This window comes from Cervus elaphus, chromosome 18 (assembly GCF_910594005.1).
Source record: "Cervus elaphus chromosome 18, mCerEla1.1, whole genome shotgun sequence".
In the NCBI taxonomy this organism is placed as follows: Eukaryota; Metazoa; Chordata; class Mammalia; order Artiodactyla; family Cervidae; genus Cervus; species Cervus elaphus.
This window is the reverse complement of record NC_057832.1, coordinates 101,270,921-101,287,638: the sequence shown is the minus strand read 5'-3', so window position 1 is coordinate 101,287,638 and position 16,718 is coordinate 101,270,921. Positions and strand designations below refer to the sequence as shown.

General features: G+C 43.1%; 1 protein-coding gene across 4 annotated transcripts in view; it reads right to left on the bottom strand.

Moving 5' to 3' along the window:
• MKLN1 (muskelin 1) overlaps nucleotides 1–16,718 on the bottom strand; it is a 383,297-nt gene that overhangs the window by 214,937 nt on the left and 151,642 nt on the right. The window contains exon 1 of one of the 4 annotated variants that reach the window (XM_043872030.1): nucleotides 1,873–2,018. The exons of 2 other annotated variants lie outside the window; for them this stretch is intronic. In XM_043872030.1, the coding sequence (XP_043727965.1) occupies nucleotides 1,873–1,970 (98 nt within the window). In that variant the 5' untranslated portion in view covers nucleotides 1,971–2,018. Of the gene's footprint in view, nucleotides 1–1,872; nucleotides 2,019–16,718 lie in introns of those variants that run through there. One more of the 4 variants, XM_043872034.1, reaches the window with a different exon arrangement.

Here is a 16,718-nt window from a genome sequence, read left to right as displayed (position 1 = left end):
TCTGAGAAAATTGCAATAGATTTCTCCTATTACAAATGGCTGTCTCTTAACTCCAAACTTAGTATGCTGTCCACTTCACATCTGGGGCCAGGATAATGAGACAAAGTCAATGTAAAGCTGCCATCCCACTAAATCATTGCCTGCTTGAAACATACGCTTCCCTTTTTATTCCTAACTCAGATAAGACTTATGATACCCAAGTCTCACCCTATGAACAGAAATTTAAGGAGTGAAATCCTAGAAGCAGTCTAACTTGAGACCAGGAAAATGTTCCCGGAGTTATTAGATCAAACAATGCCAAACCAGTTCCCAACTCTATGTGATTCTAACTTGGGTACAGAAAAATGACGATTACCTTCAGACTCAACAATTTGGTAAGCCCTGAAAAACAGAAGTCAAGTACCGAGGGGCACATTTCAACTCCAGCTGAGGGCTGGAATGTTTACCTGGTTCACGCTCACATTAAAAGTTGGATGTCATTATCAATCAGGGACACAGTCACACAGCAACCATCAACAGGACACAGGCCACATCAGGCCACAGGTCACCTGGCCTCCTTCACTGAACCACATCCTACTAAAGGCCTGACTGCCAACCCTTGACCTGGAGAACACGACAACGGGCTGGCAATCGAGAGAGTTAGATTCTTGCAGTTATAGATCCATTTTTAGATTTTTGACTTATTTGACTAGAGAAATCACATTTGAGAAAGCGTGAAGAACTTTTGAAATACAGGTGGCAAACTTTTTAAGTTATGCTTCACATATCTAGTCACTTTATTTGTTCAGTAACATAAAAACATATGATTTGTAACTTGTTTCACTCATAAAGTCATTTCTGGACTTGTAAAATGATGGACCAGGGGGACAACCAGCACTTTTCTTCAGGGTCTGCACAGATCTTAAAACTTCACTAAGCTCGTTTCTCTATCAGTATGTATTGATAAAACTGGAGTTCGATTTGTTCCTTCTCTCCAAGATGAGCTAAAGCTAAGTAAATACTGAACCAAAGTACTGTCAGCATTTCAGAAGCAATCTGCTACAGAAAAACACACGGTTTTTCTGCAATTCTTTTTAACACCTAAGTTGGAGATTCAGACCGAGCGAGTGTTGGAAGTCAGATTCATTAAAGTCAGACTTTTTTGTCTCTATTTGAGCTTCTGGGCTGGGAAATTGGTCTGTGTCTACATAAATCTAAGCTCTGAGCCATCATATAATGGAACTCTTCTGTAATGTCTCTCCTGCCCACTCTCTTTTTCAGAACTACCAGCCCGAAAAGGTACCCTCTGCAAATCCTACAACGTATGCCCACTTCCAAAGACTTCACAACTTTTCGGCCGCCTGTGACTTTTACCACTCCTCTGGAGCTAATCGCTTTTAATGACCACCGCCCCCCTCCCCCAGGAAGAATCACTTTTCTCCGCGTTACACTTCGTCCCCTCAGCAACCGACTGAACCTTCCCCCGGGTCTCCGGCGCCCTCGGACGCCCTTAGACATCTTCACCAGTTTGTCCGCGGTCCGGAGCCTGAGAGCCCCGACTCCTGCCTCACGTCCCTGAGCCGCCCGCCCCCAAGCCCTTCTCAACTCCCAAACACGGTCGCAGCATCACCTGGCTCCCGCTGTTCTACGCGTCCCGGCGCCGCCACACACCTCGCCCCGTTCACCCCGACCTTGCTTTCCGAATCCTAACCCCTCCCCGAGGCGGGGGCGGGCAAGGGCTCTCGGCGGCTGCACTGGGACTCCGGAGGCCGCGCGTCCCCCTCACCAGGCCCCGCCTGGGCCTCTCGGCACGGTTGCCCTCCACGGCCCCTCTGCCCGAGCCGTGCTTACGCCGAAGAGTAGGGCAGCACGAGCCCAGGACTCGGCACTTACTCCGGAAGGTAGGTGGAGGAGAAGGAGCTCCACTTGTGTAGCGCGTAGGGCAGAAGCCGGCACTCGGGCGCCGCAGCAACAGACCCGCCAGCCGCCATCTTGTCAGCACCGAAGCGGCCGCCACCGACCGCCCGCCTAGCCGAGAGGAGGGAAGGGGCGTGGCCTGCACTTAAAGGGGCCGCGGCCCGCCTGGGTGGTCAGCTCTCTGGGTCTCAAGTCGTGAGCGCTGCGTGAAGCAGTGAGACGCACGAGGGTCGGCTATTCACTCTGGGGGTCTCCGCCGCTGAACCCTCCTGAATGACTGACTGGCGGAAACTGGCACTGGAGGGTGAGCACCAGTGGGGCTTGTAAAGGAATGGCTTAAATGACTTTTCTTGAAAGCTGAGGTAAGGGAAAGGCCAAAAATATTATGAAAAGAAATAAATTGTATTTATCGGCCAAGATGGGAAAAGGAGAAGAACTTGGAGAAGGGACCGCCCGTGAGACTGGAAACCACGGCTCACTGCAGTTTCTAAATTCTTTAAGGAAACGCATTGAAGGAAAAGAGTGGCATAGCTAACGGCCCTTCCTTCTGGAGTTGTCCTGGTTTTAAATGTCTTGTCGCCTGTTCCACGCAGTCACATGGAGACAGGAAGAGGAAAGGCTCGGGTGTCCTGTCACCCTGCTGTTTGCAGTGTGTGAAGACCTTGGTGGTAAGCATCTGTTGGGAGCCCGCTCAGACCCGTCTTGCGCAATCCACTTGCTCAGTAATGACAACCACCCAGAGACCAGAAAAACCCTGAAGGAGTCGGGAAGCTGGGTGTCGTCATTCTTCCAGCTGGTAAGTCTGCCTACTTTAAGCTGACAGATACTTATTTAGCCCCAAAATTCTGAAAGAGCAAGAGACAGAGAGTTTCAAGAAGATGACCACAGAGGGAACAACAGCCTATGTGCTTGAAATTCCATATGGTCATCGTGTGTGTGCTTAGTCGCTCAGTCGTGTCCGACTCTTTGCGACCCCATGGACTGTAGCCCGCCAGGCTCCTCTGTCCATGGGATTCTTCAGGCAGGAATACTGGGGTGGGATGCCATGCCCTCCTCCAGCGGAATCTTCCCAACCCAGGGATCGAACCTAGGTTTCCCACATTGCAGGCAGATTCTTTAGCGTCTGAGCCACCAGGCAAGCCCATGGGCATCACACTGGCTTCTTATCAAAAACGGAACATTTGAATCGAACTATCTAGCAGCTTTAGGTCATGTTCCCATCAAATACTTGTTGGTTAGCGTTGGGCATATCTATTCCTTGTCTAAGACGTTCTACTCCTGCTGCACAGCATCTTCCTCTCCACCTGACCTGACTGATGGAAAAACTCAAGCAAAGCATTTTTTTTTTTTTAGTGAATGACCGAGTTGAAACACCTTGGTACTCTCATTGTATTCTTTTCCCATTATAATCCTTAATCACCCAAAGTGATTAAGTACTCGAGTGGGTTGCCATTTCCTTTTCCAATCTGCCCAAACTTCCTCAAATCCTTTCCTGACTTCCAGCTTCCACAGGGGAGAACTTGGTAGTGGCCTCCACTAGTATCTCAGATGGAGAATGCCAAATAGAAGTATGTTAACCTTTAAAAAGTCATATGTGTTCTGTGTGTTGCAGCATGTTAGAAAAGTATTTGGTTCTTGACGTAATGGTATAATCCCAGAAATGAAATTGGGACTACAGAGACAGTGGTAGAGGCCAGAGAAGGTAAATTAGTTCCAGAGATGATTAGTAGTTATTTGGGCAGGGGCAGAGTGGGGAGATACTTTTAAAAGGAGAAGGTTAAGATAAAGGTTAAGATAGTAACTCAGTTCAATTAGTTTGGGACTCGGAATTTGCTAATTACACCTCTTACCCTAAGGTAAATCGAGTCCTTGTCCTTTTCTAGACATAGAGTTATGGTCCTTGAGTGATCTTTTTTAAAAACACATATAAGTCAATTCTTAAGAAGACTCTTTTCAGTGACTTTCTATTCTCTTTGGGTAACACTGAAAGTCCTTAGCATAGGCCTTTCATATCCTGCTTTGATTACCTGTCTAGTCTTCCCTCTCTTCTTTCTCCTTTGCACTCCTTAATCCAGCCACACTAAACTAACACACTGACTGAATTGGCTCCTATAATTCTGTGCTCTCTCTGGTCTCCAGGGCTTAGTCTAAGCCAAGCCCAGAATACTCTCCCCCTTTTCTTCATCTTGCTAACTTCTGCTTGTTTTCCAGATTATTTCATTCTGGAAAATCAGTCGTCATCACCTGTTTTGGGGTTAGGTGCCTTTTTTTTTTTTTTTTTACATTTCCCTTGTCACCTTGAGCTTCCTTCCTTATTGTATTTCCTCTTTATTTCTCATTGTCTCCTCCTAAACTATAACTCCCTTGAAGGTAGGATTCATGCATATTTTGTTCATAGATGTATCCTTAATCCTGTTAGTCTTATGTATAGTGGGTGTTCAATAAATATTTATTGAAGAATGAATTAATTATGCTAAAGGAGTACTTAGATTGCAAAGGAATAAGAATGCCAGGGACTTCTCAAACTACAAAAATGTATCCCTGAGGTATGATAGCCTCAGAGAATGTAAAGATCCAGGATAACACGGCTTTCCTGCACCACAGATTTTACAAATGGTAGAATAACTTAAAGCATTCACATGTTAACAAAAATACAGATAGAGATGTTATATTCTGAACCCCATATTCATATAAATGTTAAGATGAAATAGAAGACTAAAGAAATTTCAAAATCTACAGAAGTCAGCCATAGTTCAGATCTCCTAAGGGTACATATTTATCTCCTCTGCCTTTGGAGAACTGCCTTAGTTGATGGGTTTTATTTTAAGGATACTGGGGAAGGCCTGGAAACTGTAGGCAGCCATTCTAGTTCCCCACACTCAAAGATTAGTATATATTGATGACCTCATGGAAAACTGGACAATGGATAATCATTTTTCAGGGATCAACACAGCTCTAGTAATCCAGTTATCTTGTCATCTCCTAACAGAAATCATCCTTTACTCCCTGATAATGTCTCAACATGTTTCTCATAGCAAATACTGCTCAAAGAGAGTAACTGATTATATTTGGCTTATCACCATTCACTGTCTTTTCCTGCAAAAAAGAAAAAGATTTATTGAGAGGCCCTGTCCTAGAGGCTAGGGAGGCAGGGATAAACAGACAAACCAGATAAGGACCCTGCTTTCATGACGCTTACATCCTGACAGGCCAACATATAATAAATGTAGTAAACAAGTCAACTAGACTAATTTTATTCTGCACCTTTTCAGTGCTAATAAAAGACTACAATGGAGTAATATTTAGATCAGATGGGAAACTGTCTCTAAGAAGGTCATGTTTGTGCTAATACCTGTGCAGTGCAAAAATGCCACCCATGCAAAGGCTGATAAAAAACATTCTGGGAAGAGAGAATAAGCAAGTTCTTTGGGCCTGAGAGGGAAAGGTATTGTTGAAGAAGAAAGTGTGGTGGGAGCATAGTGATGGAGAGGGAGACTAGAATCAGAACACATGGGGCCCTAATAAGTCGTGGTAAGGAGTCATGACATGGAAATGTGAAGGGGAGACCTGTGTGAGGATATAAGCCAAGGAGGAGCGTGATCCACTCCACATTTTGTACTGATCACTCTGCAAAACAGAAAATGGGATGGAAAGAGGCAAGAGTTGGAGGAAGGAGACTTGACAAGAGGCTAAGCCAAGGCAAGAAGTGATGGTGGCTTGCACTAACAGAGGAAGTAGAGAGAAGTGGTTGAATTGGCCTGTATTTTGGGAGTAAAGCCAGCTAGACTTGCTGATGAGGGAGGGAAGGCAGGAAGAAATGAAAAGAACTGAGGATAATTCCTGGGTCTTATGTTTGTAGCACTGAATAACTAGTGATGCTTTGACTGAAAGAGGAAGCTTTAAGGTTAGAACAGTTTTGAGGTAGAAGCAATCAAGAATTCTGATTTCAATGCACTATATAATGGATGCCTAATGGATATCCAAGTAGAATTGCCAAGCATCCAATGTGGGGATCTATATTGGTCAGTCTTATATCAGACCACCTCAAATAAGCACTTGACCTTCATATCTCACCAATCAGTGCAAGCTTAGGCACTGATTCCTGGGTCAATCAATTTTTCTCTAAATAGCAGAGTCAGTATAGCTCTGGGTATAGCATCTCTGGAAAGAAGAAACCATCTGTGACAGCCTTCTGCAGAAGGGGATCAAGGGCTACAGAGTAGTGAGGGAAAGAAACCCAGAGTATACATCAAAAATCTTGTTTGCAGTCCCAGTTCAGCTGCTTTTCTAGCTATGAGACCTTGGGAAAGTCAACTTCTCTGCATCTCATTTTCCACTACTGCAAAGTGGCTGTAATAAAATCTGTCTACTTCACAGGGAGGCTTTGAAAATCAAGCAAAGGAAGAGGGCCTAGCTTGTTTGCTATAAGTTCTCATTTTAATTTTCACAAAAACTCTGAGAGAGAAATAATGTTATTCTCTTTTTCACAAATAAGAAAAATAAGACTCAGAAAGGTTAAATAATTGTTTGTTATCTTTAGTTTGCCCTTCCAGATGTGTAGGAGGGAGGATAGTAAGCTTGGGGTGTGCCTTCCCCTGACCTCTCTAACTGTAAGCACAGTGGGCCGATTGGTCCTTTCAACCAAAGGTCACAAGTCCTCCCAAGTGGCCTCTCTACACAGCTCTCTGGTACTGGGTTCCAGTAACCAACCCCTCCCTGTGCTCCCTGTGGTTTCCCAGTGCGTTCTCAGATCTTTATAAATAGTCCCTTTTATTAAACCTTTCCAATTGCCCAATTTGAGAATGCCATCTGTTTCCAGCTGGGACCCTAACTGTTACAGTAACTTATCCAAGGAAATATAGCTAGTCAGTAACAGAGCCAGAATCTCTGTTTCAAAAAGCCCATCTTGTTTGATAACATCCCCATTCCTTTCAGGTGGGAAGAGACTTAGCAAACTGTAAAGTGCTATTCAAAGATAGTGTTGCTAGTGTTGAAAGTGTCAGTTGCTCAGTCGTATCTGACTCTTTGTAACCCCATGGCCTGTTGCCTGCCAGAGTCCTCTGTCCATGGAATTCCCCAGGCCAGAATACTGGAGTGGGTAGCCATTCCCTTCTCCAGAGGATCTTCCCAACCCAGGGATCAAACCCAGGTCTCCAGCATTGCAGGCAAATTCTTTACCGTCTGAGCCACCAGGGAAGCCCAGTCAAAGAAAAGATATGGTCAAATAATAAAGAGTTTAAAAGCAAAACAAATCCAGCTGACTTTATTTCTAGGCAAAGGAACATAACCAATTGACTGAGGGGGGAAAGGTGTTTTTTAATTTTTAGGAAGGGCTGTCATAATGTGTTGTACTAATTAAAGATTCAAACAAATACTCTAAATAGGCTGGACTAAATCCACAGCTTTGTATATATAATTGGTTAAAACAAGCCCCATACTTCATTGGTCAGGAAAAAAAGTCTTCAGATAGGCCCTTTAAGGGTCTTGCTTTAGCTTACCAGGATCATTCAAAGTTCATGGTTTCTTTAACAATCTCCAGCTGGTTAGGAGAGTTGAAGCACAACACAATACTCAGTGTGCTTGCTATGTGGTAGGCAAGCCCTGCTGTAAAAAGAATTATTTCTCTTCACAATATTATGCAACAGATGAAGAAACTAATACCCAAGTATGTTCAGTGTGACATCTAAAGTCATTTTACAAGTGGGCTGTTTGCAGATCCGAATCTATTAGAATCCAAGCACCTAATTCTCAGTCTCTTTTTCCCTAATATAATTAATGGAAGGGCTTCCCTGGTAGCTCAGTCAATAAAGAATCTGCCTGCAATATAGGAGACCCCAGTCTGATTCCTGGGTTGGGAAGATCCACTCAAGAAGGGATATGCTACCCACTCCAGTATTCTTGGGCTTCCCTGGTGGCTCAACTGGTAAAGAATCCACCTGGAGACCTGGGTTCAATCCCTGGGTTGGGAAGATCCCCTGGAGAAGGGAAAGGCTACACATTCCAGTATTCTGACCTGGAGAATTCCATGAACTGTATAGTCCATGGGGTCACAAAGAGTCAGACATGACTGAGTGACTTTCACTTACTCACTAATGAATGGAAACTTTTTAGGTCTACACCTACATTATTCTTTAAATCCTCTGTAACTAGCACACAGTAGATAACCCAAAAATATTCCTGAATTAAATATCTTAGTTCCTCCTGAATTTCTACTCACTCATTGTCTTAGCCTAGGCTGCTATAACAAAAATACCATAGACTGGGTGGCTTCAACAACAAACATTTATTTTTCATGGTACTAGACACTGGGAAGTCCAAGATCAAGACACCAGTAGATTGGTCTCTGGAGAGGGCCTTCTTCCTGGTTTGTAGACAGCCAACTTCTTGTTTTCACTCCTGGCCCCCAAGATGTTTGTCCTCACAGACAAAATACATGCATTCCATCCCAACAGCCCCCCAAATCTTAACTTATTCCAGCATCAACTCTAAAGTCCAGGAACTCATCTAAATCAAATGTGAGTGAGACATTCTGAGGCAAAATTTCTCTCCAGCTATGAACTTGTGCAACCAAAAGGACCAGAACAGACATTCCCATTCCAAAAGGGAGAGAGAAGCAAGAAGGGAAGGGTAATGAGTCCCAAGGAAGTCCAAAACCTAGCAAAGCAAACTCCGTGATCTCTTAAATTTAGAGACCAATCCCTTGGGCTTAACACTGTACGTTCTGGACCCACCTGGAGTAGCCCTGCCCCAGGAGCTCTGCCAAGCCAGAAACACACCCACCCAGGACTCTATCAAGTGGTGGCCTTGTTCCCAAGACTTTTGTTGGAGACTGTATGGCCTGTTGAAACCAAGGTGATCCTGCCCCCTTCCCGACCCACATACCTTTTAAAAACTGTGATTTCTGAATTGCCTTCAGAGTCATTCTTGTCTTTTGTTGGGCGGGATGGGGGGTGGTGGGGGAGGAGACACTGTGTAGCTTGTTACAAGATCTTAGTTCCTCTATCAGGGACTGAACCCTGGCCCTTAGCTGTGAAAGTGCCATGTCCTAACCACTGGATCACCAGGAAAATCCTGAGTCTTCCCTTGTCTTAAAGAACAGCTTATGTTCCAACTAAATAGTACTATGGTCCCACTCCTGTAAAATCCAAGAAGTCCATCAGTCCTGCTTTCTTGTTTTTTTATGATATGAAAATGAGAAAGAACATGCTTCTCATTTTTTGTAACATGGACAGGCTGAGAATTTTCCAAGTCTTTAAGTTTTGGTTCCATTTTGCTTAAAAGTTCCATCATCAATTCATTTCTCTCTTCTTATATTTTGCTGTGCAAGTAATCAGGAGGAACCACGCAGCTCCTTCAACACTTTGCTTAGGAATTTTCTCAGCTAGATACCAAATTTCATAACCTGCCAATTCTTACCTTCCACAAAACACTAGAACCTGAACATAATTCAGCCAAGTATTGGGCACTTTGTAACAGGAATCCCCTTGCCTCTGGTTTCCAATAACATGTTCCCCCTTTACTATCTGAGACCAAAATGGTCTTTACTATTCATATTTCTACCAACATGCTGTTCATGGTTATTTATATTCCCTAAGAAGATGGAGGCATTCTCTCCAGCTCTTCTCTTCTCTTTCTGAGCTGTCACCAGAATTGCCTCTAGGCGGATAGCTCAAAAATCTTCCAGCCTACGCCCATTATCCAATTCCAGAGATGCTTCCATATTTTTAGGTATTTGTTACAGTGGCACCCCCACTTCTATTTACCACTTTTTCTCTTAGTCAACATAACAAAGGCTGCTATAACAAAATAACATTTACTGGGCATCTTAAACTACAGATGTTTATTTCTCACACTTGGAGGCTGGAAAGTCTAGGATCAATGTGCTAATAGATTCGGTGTCTGGTGAGAGCCCAGTTCCTAGCTTGCAGATGGTTGCCTCCTTGCTGTATCCTCACATGCCCAAAGGAGAAGAGCTCTCATGTCTTTATCCTCTTGTAAGGGCACTAATCCCATGAGGGGCTCTACCATCATGATGGTGTCTAAAGTTAGTTACTTCAAAGGTCTTGTCTTCACCTAACAGCACATTGGGATTAGGGCTTCAACATATGAATTGTGGATGGGGGGTGCCCACAAACATGCAGTCCATAGCAATAATTTATGACTATATTTTTTAAAAATAAAATGAGTTAGCCTAGGGACCATCTATAGATCAGAAGACTGAAAAGAATTAAAGGCATGGCAACTATCAATCAATTTCTGGTCAGTAAATGAAGAAAATCACCATGGACATCATAAATTTGCCTCAGTATAATTCCCATTGAACATTTCTTGCATACCAGGAACTTACATGTTATTCAGTCACTAAGTCATATCCAATTCTCTACGACCTCATGACTGCACCATGCCAGGCTTCCCTGTCCTTCACCATCTCCCAGAGTTTGCTCAAATTCATGTCCATTGAGTCAGTGATGCTATCTAACCATCTTATCCTCTGCCACCCTCTTCTCCTTTTGACTTCAATCTCTCCCGGCTTCAGGGTCTTTTGCAGTGAGTTGACCCTTTCCATCAGGTGGCCAAAGTATTGGAGCTTCAGATTCAGCATCAGTCTCTCCAGTGAATATTCAGGGTTGATTTCCTTTAGGATTGACTGGTTTGATCTCCTTTCAGCCCAAGGGACTCTCAAGAGAGTGTTCTCCAGCACCACAATTCAAAAGCATCAATTCTTTAGCACTCAGCCTTTGTTATAGTCCAACTCTCACATTTCGTACATGACTACTGGAAAAACCATAGCTTTGACTATATGGACCTTTGTCAGCAAAGTGATGTCTCTGCTTTTTAATATGCTGTCTAGATTTGTCACAGCTTTCCTTCTGGGGAGCAAGCATCTTTTAATTTCATGGCTGCAGTCACTGTCTGCAGTGATTTTGGAGCCCAAGAAAATAAAGGTTGTCACTGCCTCCACTTTTCCCCCTTCTGTTTGTTATGAAGTGATGGGACCTATATATTATCTCAATTAATCCTCAGAACAGCCCTGCAAGTGAACTCAGATTTTTGGTGTTAAAACTCCAGTGTGTCCTCGCTATTATACAATTCCCAGGTGTATGCATTCCTAACATCCCCCCCAGGATTTAGGATTCACAAAGCCAAGAGAACAAATCTGGTGTCTTCCTAAGGCTCTGCCTCAGCCTTACTTCTGTTTTCTCATGGTTTCCATATTAATTCATTGCAACTTTGTCATCTCTGTTTAAAATCATTTCTTTGAGCACAACGCTGCCAAAAGGAGTAGATTAAAAGCAAATACTAATATTTTCTAAGTAAAGGGATATCCCTTTTATTTTCTAGAACCAAGGAACTTCAGCCTAGCCCCAGTGTGGCCTTTGCCCAAGTGACAGGTGAACCCTGAGACTAGCTTCAGGTATGAAGCTCGGGTCTTTCTTTCCCCAGGAGGTGGCAGCAGTGGCAGCAGCCTCCACTTGCTAGAGAAGTCAGACAGAATTCATCCCTTCGCCTGTTGGCATCTAAACTGAGAAATTCCTCCTTCCAGGGACCACTTTATCCCTCCCTTGGTTTGCTGAGCTTGGTTGAAGCCAGGGCACAGTGAGTGCAGGGACTGGCAACGAATCCTTTCATAAGTGCCTAGTTTTTCTGTAAACACTTTGGTCTGAGCTGTGACCTTGAAGCATGTGTGAAGGAGGACCAGAAAGTCTCTAGTCAGGGAAAAGAGCTTCAAAAAGAAACAAATAGTAACTTGAACACTCATATCCACACAGGGGTAAATCCAAAGGACCCCAGCTCACAGTTTGGTGCCACAAAGAACATAGATTCTAATCCCAGCCTCCCAGCTACCAGCCAACTGACCTTGTCATTGAATCTGTCAGAGCTGCAATTTCCTCTTCCACCAAGTGTGGACGAGATGATCTTTACACACCTGTTAAATCTTAAATTATGAGTTAGTACACTTTTATTTTCTGGATTAAGTAGGATTGGGCCTTTACCCTTTCAGAATTTTAAAAATTCTAGACACAACAAAGCACTACTGATTCCAAGTTAATCCCAGGTACGCACAAATCCTGGCAAACACTGCCGAGGCAGTGGGCAGGAATCCCAGGAAATGTCTGAACACCATACAGCTATGGATGAACTGTCAACTGCTGGGGGTTGCTTTGCAAATTACCACATCTAAAAGAAGCCGACAAAATAATATTCCAAAAAGCAATTAACACTGATTCCTACTGTATTTGGAACCAAATGGTCTTTTGGGAAAAGTGAAGTGACTCAAAAAAATAAAGTATCCCAGCCCTCTGGGTAGAAATGTTTAAAGTTAAGGGGATTCATCAAGTCAGGATCTTACAGTGCAGTTGTCCATGATCACTGTCAGGATTAAACCTGGCCTTTGTGAAAGAGGAGATGGAACTAGCTCCTGTCTTTTCTCCCTTGTTTCATCCTGCTTGCTCTCACTTTTATTGCCTGGACTGCTTAAACTTTGATCCATCCATTCAGTAAACACCTACTATGTCCCAGGTGCTGGCAAACACCTAGCTATTAAAGAACTCACAATCAAGTAGTCAGATATTAAACAGGTTAATACACAGTCAGAAAGAATTACCATATATAATATAAAAGCATAATGGTAGTCATAGTGGTCAGCAGTAGCATTATCTCTGCAAGGCCACAGGCCAGATATCATATTTCCTTATTAAAGATACCTCCAGAACATAATAGAAACAATCCCATAGGTCTACTGACATTCCCTCCTTTGGGTCTTCAAAGCAACCTATTCTTCCTATTTCACATGAAAGCCAGCCTATCAGAATCCCTTCCTACACTAGGAAAGTTTGACTCCAGGCCACTATACATGGACATATGTCTATGTTACCTAGCATGAAAGGATGGGACTGATTGGGGGTTCCAACTTCCTCCTCTATCTTTTCTCATTAAGAATATTAGCATAGTTGAAATTGTGAAAGTGTTAGTCCCTCAGTCGTGTCTGACTCTGCAACCCCATGGACTGTAGCCCGCCAGACTTCTCTGTCCTTGGAATTCTCTAGGCAATAATATTGCAGTTGGTAGCCATTCTCTTCTCCAGGACATCTTCCGGACCCAGGGATCGAACCCAGGTCTCTCACATTGCAGGTGGATTCTTCACCATCTGAGTCACCAGGGAAACCCAAGAATACTGGAGTGGGTAGCCTACCCCTTCTCCAGAGTATCTTGCCATCCCAGGGATTGAACCCAGGTCTCCTGCATTACAGGCAAATTCTTCACCATGTGAGCCGCCAAGGAAGCATAGGTGATGGGAAGATTATTATAGTTCCAGTGTTACTGAAACAATGGGAACTGGATAGAGGGAACTGGGGAATGACAGAAATAGGAGCACATGGTGATAGCAATTCTGGGAGGCTCCACAAAGAGAATAGAATTTGAATAGGTCCAAAAGTAAGGGAACACAGAATTGCCCAGTGGGACAGGGGACTGAACTGAGCTATAGAATACAACAAACAAGCAGAAAAGAAGCCAACTATTTCTCCTGGTTCCCCATCTTAGATCCATCTAAGCACATCAACAGAAGCTTGTCTTCCAAGGGACACCAGATGTTGGAATCAGGTCAAATTATTTCTCAAATGTAGATTTTTATACAGACTTTCTTACCATGTTGATAGTTTTGATTTGTTTTCCTCCTGTATATTTCCAAATAAATTCAAAATTATCTTCTCCCCCCACTTCCAGGATCAGTTTTTAGCAATGCCACTTACTAAACATATAGTACCAAGTTAGAGAACCTCTGGCCTTTGGCCTAATTTTATCCAGTTTAATGTTGGAATCTCTGCTCTCATAGCCCCCCACAATAACCGGCCTTACTGTGGGATTCTCTGATGAGCACATTTCTCTGTGCTGCTACTAAGTCGCTTCAGTCGTGCCCGACTCTGTGCGACCCCACAGACGGCAGCCCACCAGGCTCCTCCATCCCTGGGATTCTCCAAGCAAGAACACTGGAGTGGGTTGCCCTTTCCTTCTCCAATGCATGAAAGTGAAAAGTGAAAGTGAAGTCGCTCAGTTGTGTCCAACTCTTAGCGACCCCATGGACTGCAGCCTAATGGGCTCCTCCGTCCATGGGATTTGCCAGGCAAGATTACTGGAGTGGGTTGCCATCACCTTCTCCCTTTCTTTGTGCAGTCAAGGTCAAAAACTTTTTCCCATTAAGCCTCAGGAGAGTGGCAGGCCAGAAGCTGCCTGTAACTGACAGCTGAGCTCTCCTTCTCCCTTTGGGGTTTCTCCTGAGAAGGCAGCCTCCAGCAACCAGACACTGCAATGGCACCTAGCTTGGACACACATTTTATAAGGTTTCCATGTCAACTTTCCCACCTTAGCCACCAGGTCTACAATTAAAGTGATTTTAGTGCTTAGAATTGTGAGCAGTCGCTGATCAGTATTTCAGAGAATTGGTAGCAGATGATGGTGGCATAAATGCCACGTTCTAGAGATCCCAAATTCATCTTAAAAACAAACTTAGATGCTTTTTTTTTAATCCCCCACATTACTCAGTCTGTTGTCTCCTCTTTCTTTATTCATGCTTCTCTTCCACTTCTTCTCTCTTCCTATCTACCTATCTCCTTCACCTGTTCTCCCACCCTATTACTGTCTTTCTTATTCCTCTTACCCCTTGTTTATCTATATGACCCTCTGCATCTTCCTGTCCTTCTGCATCTGACTCCATTTCTTTTACTCTATATTGTCTCCTGGTTATCAGCGACACACACCTCCCTCCTCTATTTCACCATCTTCCCCACTTGTGGCTCCTTCATTGACTGTGCTATAGAACAAAACCATTGTCAGATATTTATAATTATTAAATAAGAAATTTGTTCATTTTAAAAGCAGATACATTCTGAAAATACTATATTTTTCTCTCCAAGGAGAAAAAAATACTTGCTTGTAGTTTAGCACTCTTTAAATACTAACTATAATTATTATTTTTCTTAGAACTTCCTGTGTTGACCTTCGCTTACTTTTTTTTATGTAGTTTGGTGACCCTCAATAGAAAAATGGTTCTCTGTTCTTCAGTCATCCTGACAACAGCAGCTGACATCAATGTAGAAAGAGAAGCAAGCTAAAAACAGTAGTTGAGTGTTTGCACCCTGAATTACATATTCAGTTGCAAAATCATCATCATCATCATTATTATTGTAATTGCAGAGGGGAGGCATTTAAATAATTGTTCAAAGTGTCTTCTTGAGGAAATAACTAAATCAAGGCCAGCTGTCACAAACCAACCTACAATAATAATCCCGTATGGGCATCTTCAGGATTCATGGTAACTCTTCAATAACAAATTTAAGCATTCATCTAATGTCCTTAAACAACATAGAAAATAACAAACAAACCTTGATCAGATCCAGTGTCTTACTTACAGTGACCTGTGTTTCTAAGCAGTATCCTAGAACAACCTTCAAATCACAAGCCACGAAATAAAAATTTCACCATCAATTCAATGGGAAACCAGGGTGTGTGGTCCAGGATCCACCTCCTATGTTATGGCAATAAATCTAGGTACCCAAGTAGAGTGGCAACAAGGTAGGTACATCAGCAGAGAAATATCCACAAAGGCAGACATGTTTTACTGACTCAAAATTTGTAAACAAATGGGAACTGTGAGAAAAGAGGGACTGTCTTGTTTTTAGTTTACTTGTGAAATCACCCAAAAGTATTTGAGATTTTTTTCTTCCCAAGATACTGCTGTGAAATGACTAATAGGAATTAAGTGAGCCTGTACCAGGAACTGAATGTGCCACTTCACTGGGAACAGAAAATGTTCCCCTGATAGAGGCTGTCCTCTCAGATTATTACCTGGGGTGTCTTAAAGAGACTCAGCCAGACACGAATGTGGTGCTTTTATAAAAACCAAGAATCATCCGAACACCTTTGCAAATTCTCCCCATATCTCAGTACTTTTGAGTCATGTTTATATCTTAGTTTCCACGTTCCTGAAAAAACTCAGGAGAGAAGGAGAAAGAAAATATCCTGTTGCATTGTGTTGTTTTTTTTTTCCTTGCTGGCTACTGTGACTTTCCAACAGGAATCTTGCTAAAAGGCATTGCCTGTGCAGTTTTAGAAAGGTGAATGACCCAAGGCTGCTTAAGAAAGTTGCTAACTGCACTGATCCAGCTTAGCTAGATTCTAAAAATCATACGCCTAGTTGTGGTGGCTCGATAATACTGGCATGTTTGCATCCCCATGCATATTTATCTATCCACAGCCTCATCTTGCTTCAGTAATTTAAATATTTTCTGCAGAAGTATCAGAAGGGGCACTGATTGACATTTTAAAAGCTGATTCAAGGCACAATCTGTGTATATTTTTTAATTGTAAAACACCACTAATGAAAATAAAGTCAACTTCAAAAAGCCTTAAAATGGAAAGAAAAATCTTTCCACTTTTATCTAGAGCTGTTGTTGCTGTTGTTCAGTCACTCAGTCGTGTCCAGCTCTTTGTGACCCCGTGGACTGCAGCATGCCAAGCTTCCCTGTCCTTCACTGTCTCCCAGAGTTTGCTCAAATTCATGTCCATTGCTATCTAACCATCTCATCGTCTGCTGCCCCCTTCTCCTTTTGCCTTTAATCTTTACCAGCATTAGGGTCTTTTCCAATGAGCTGGGTCTTCACAGCAAGTGGCCAAAGTATTGAAGCTTCAGCATCAGTCCTTTCAACGAATATTCAGAGTTGACTTCCTTTAGTATTGATTGGTTTGATCTCCTTGTTGTCCAAGGGACTCTCAAGAGTCGCTTATCCCAATGTAAGCGCTGTTAACTAGTTCTTGTGTATTTT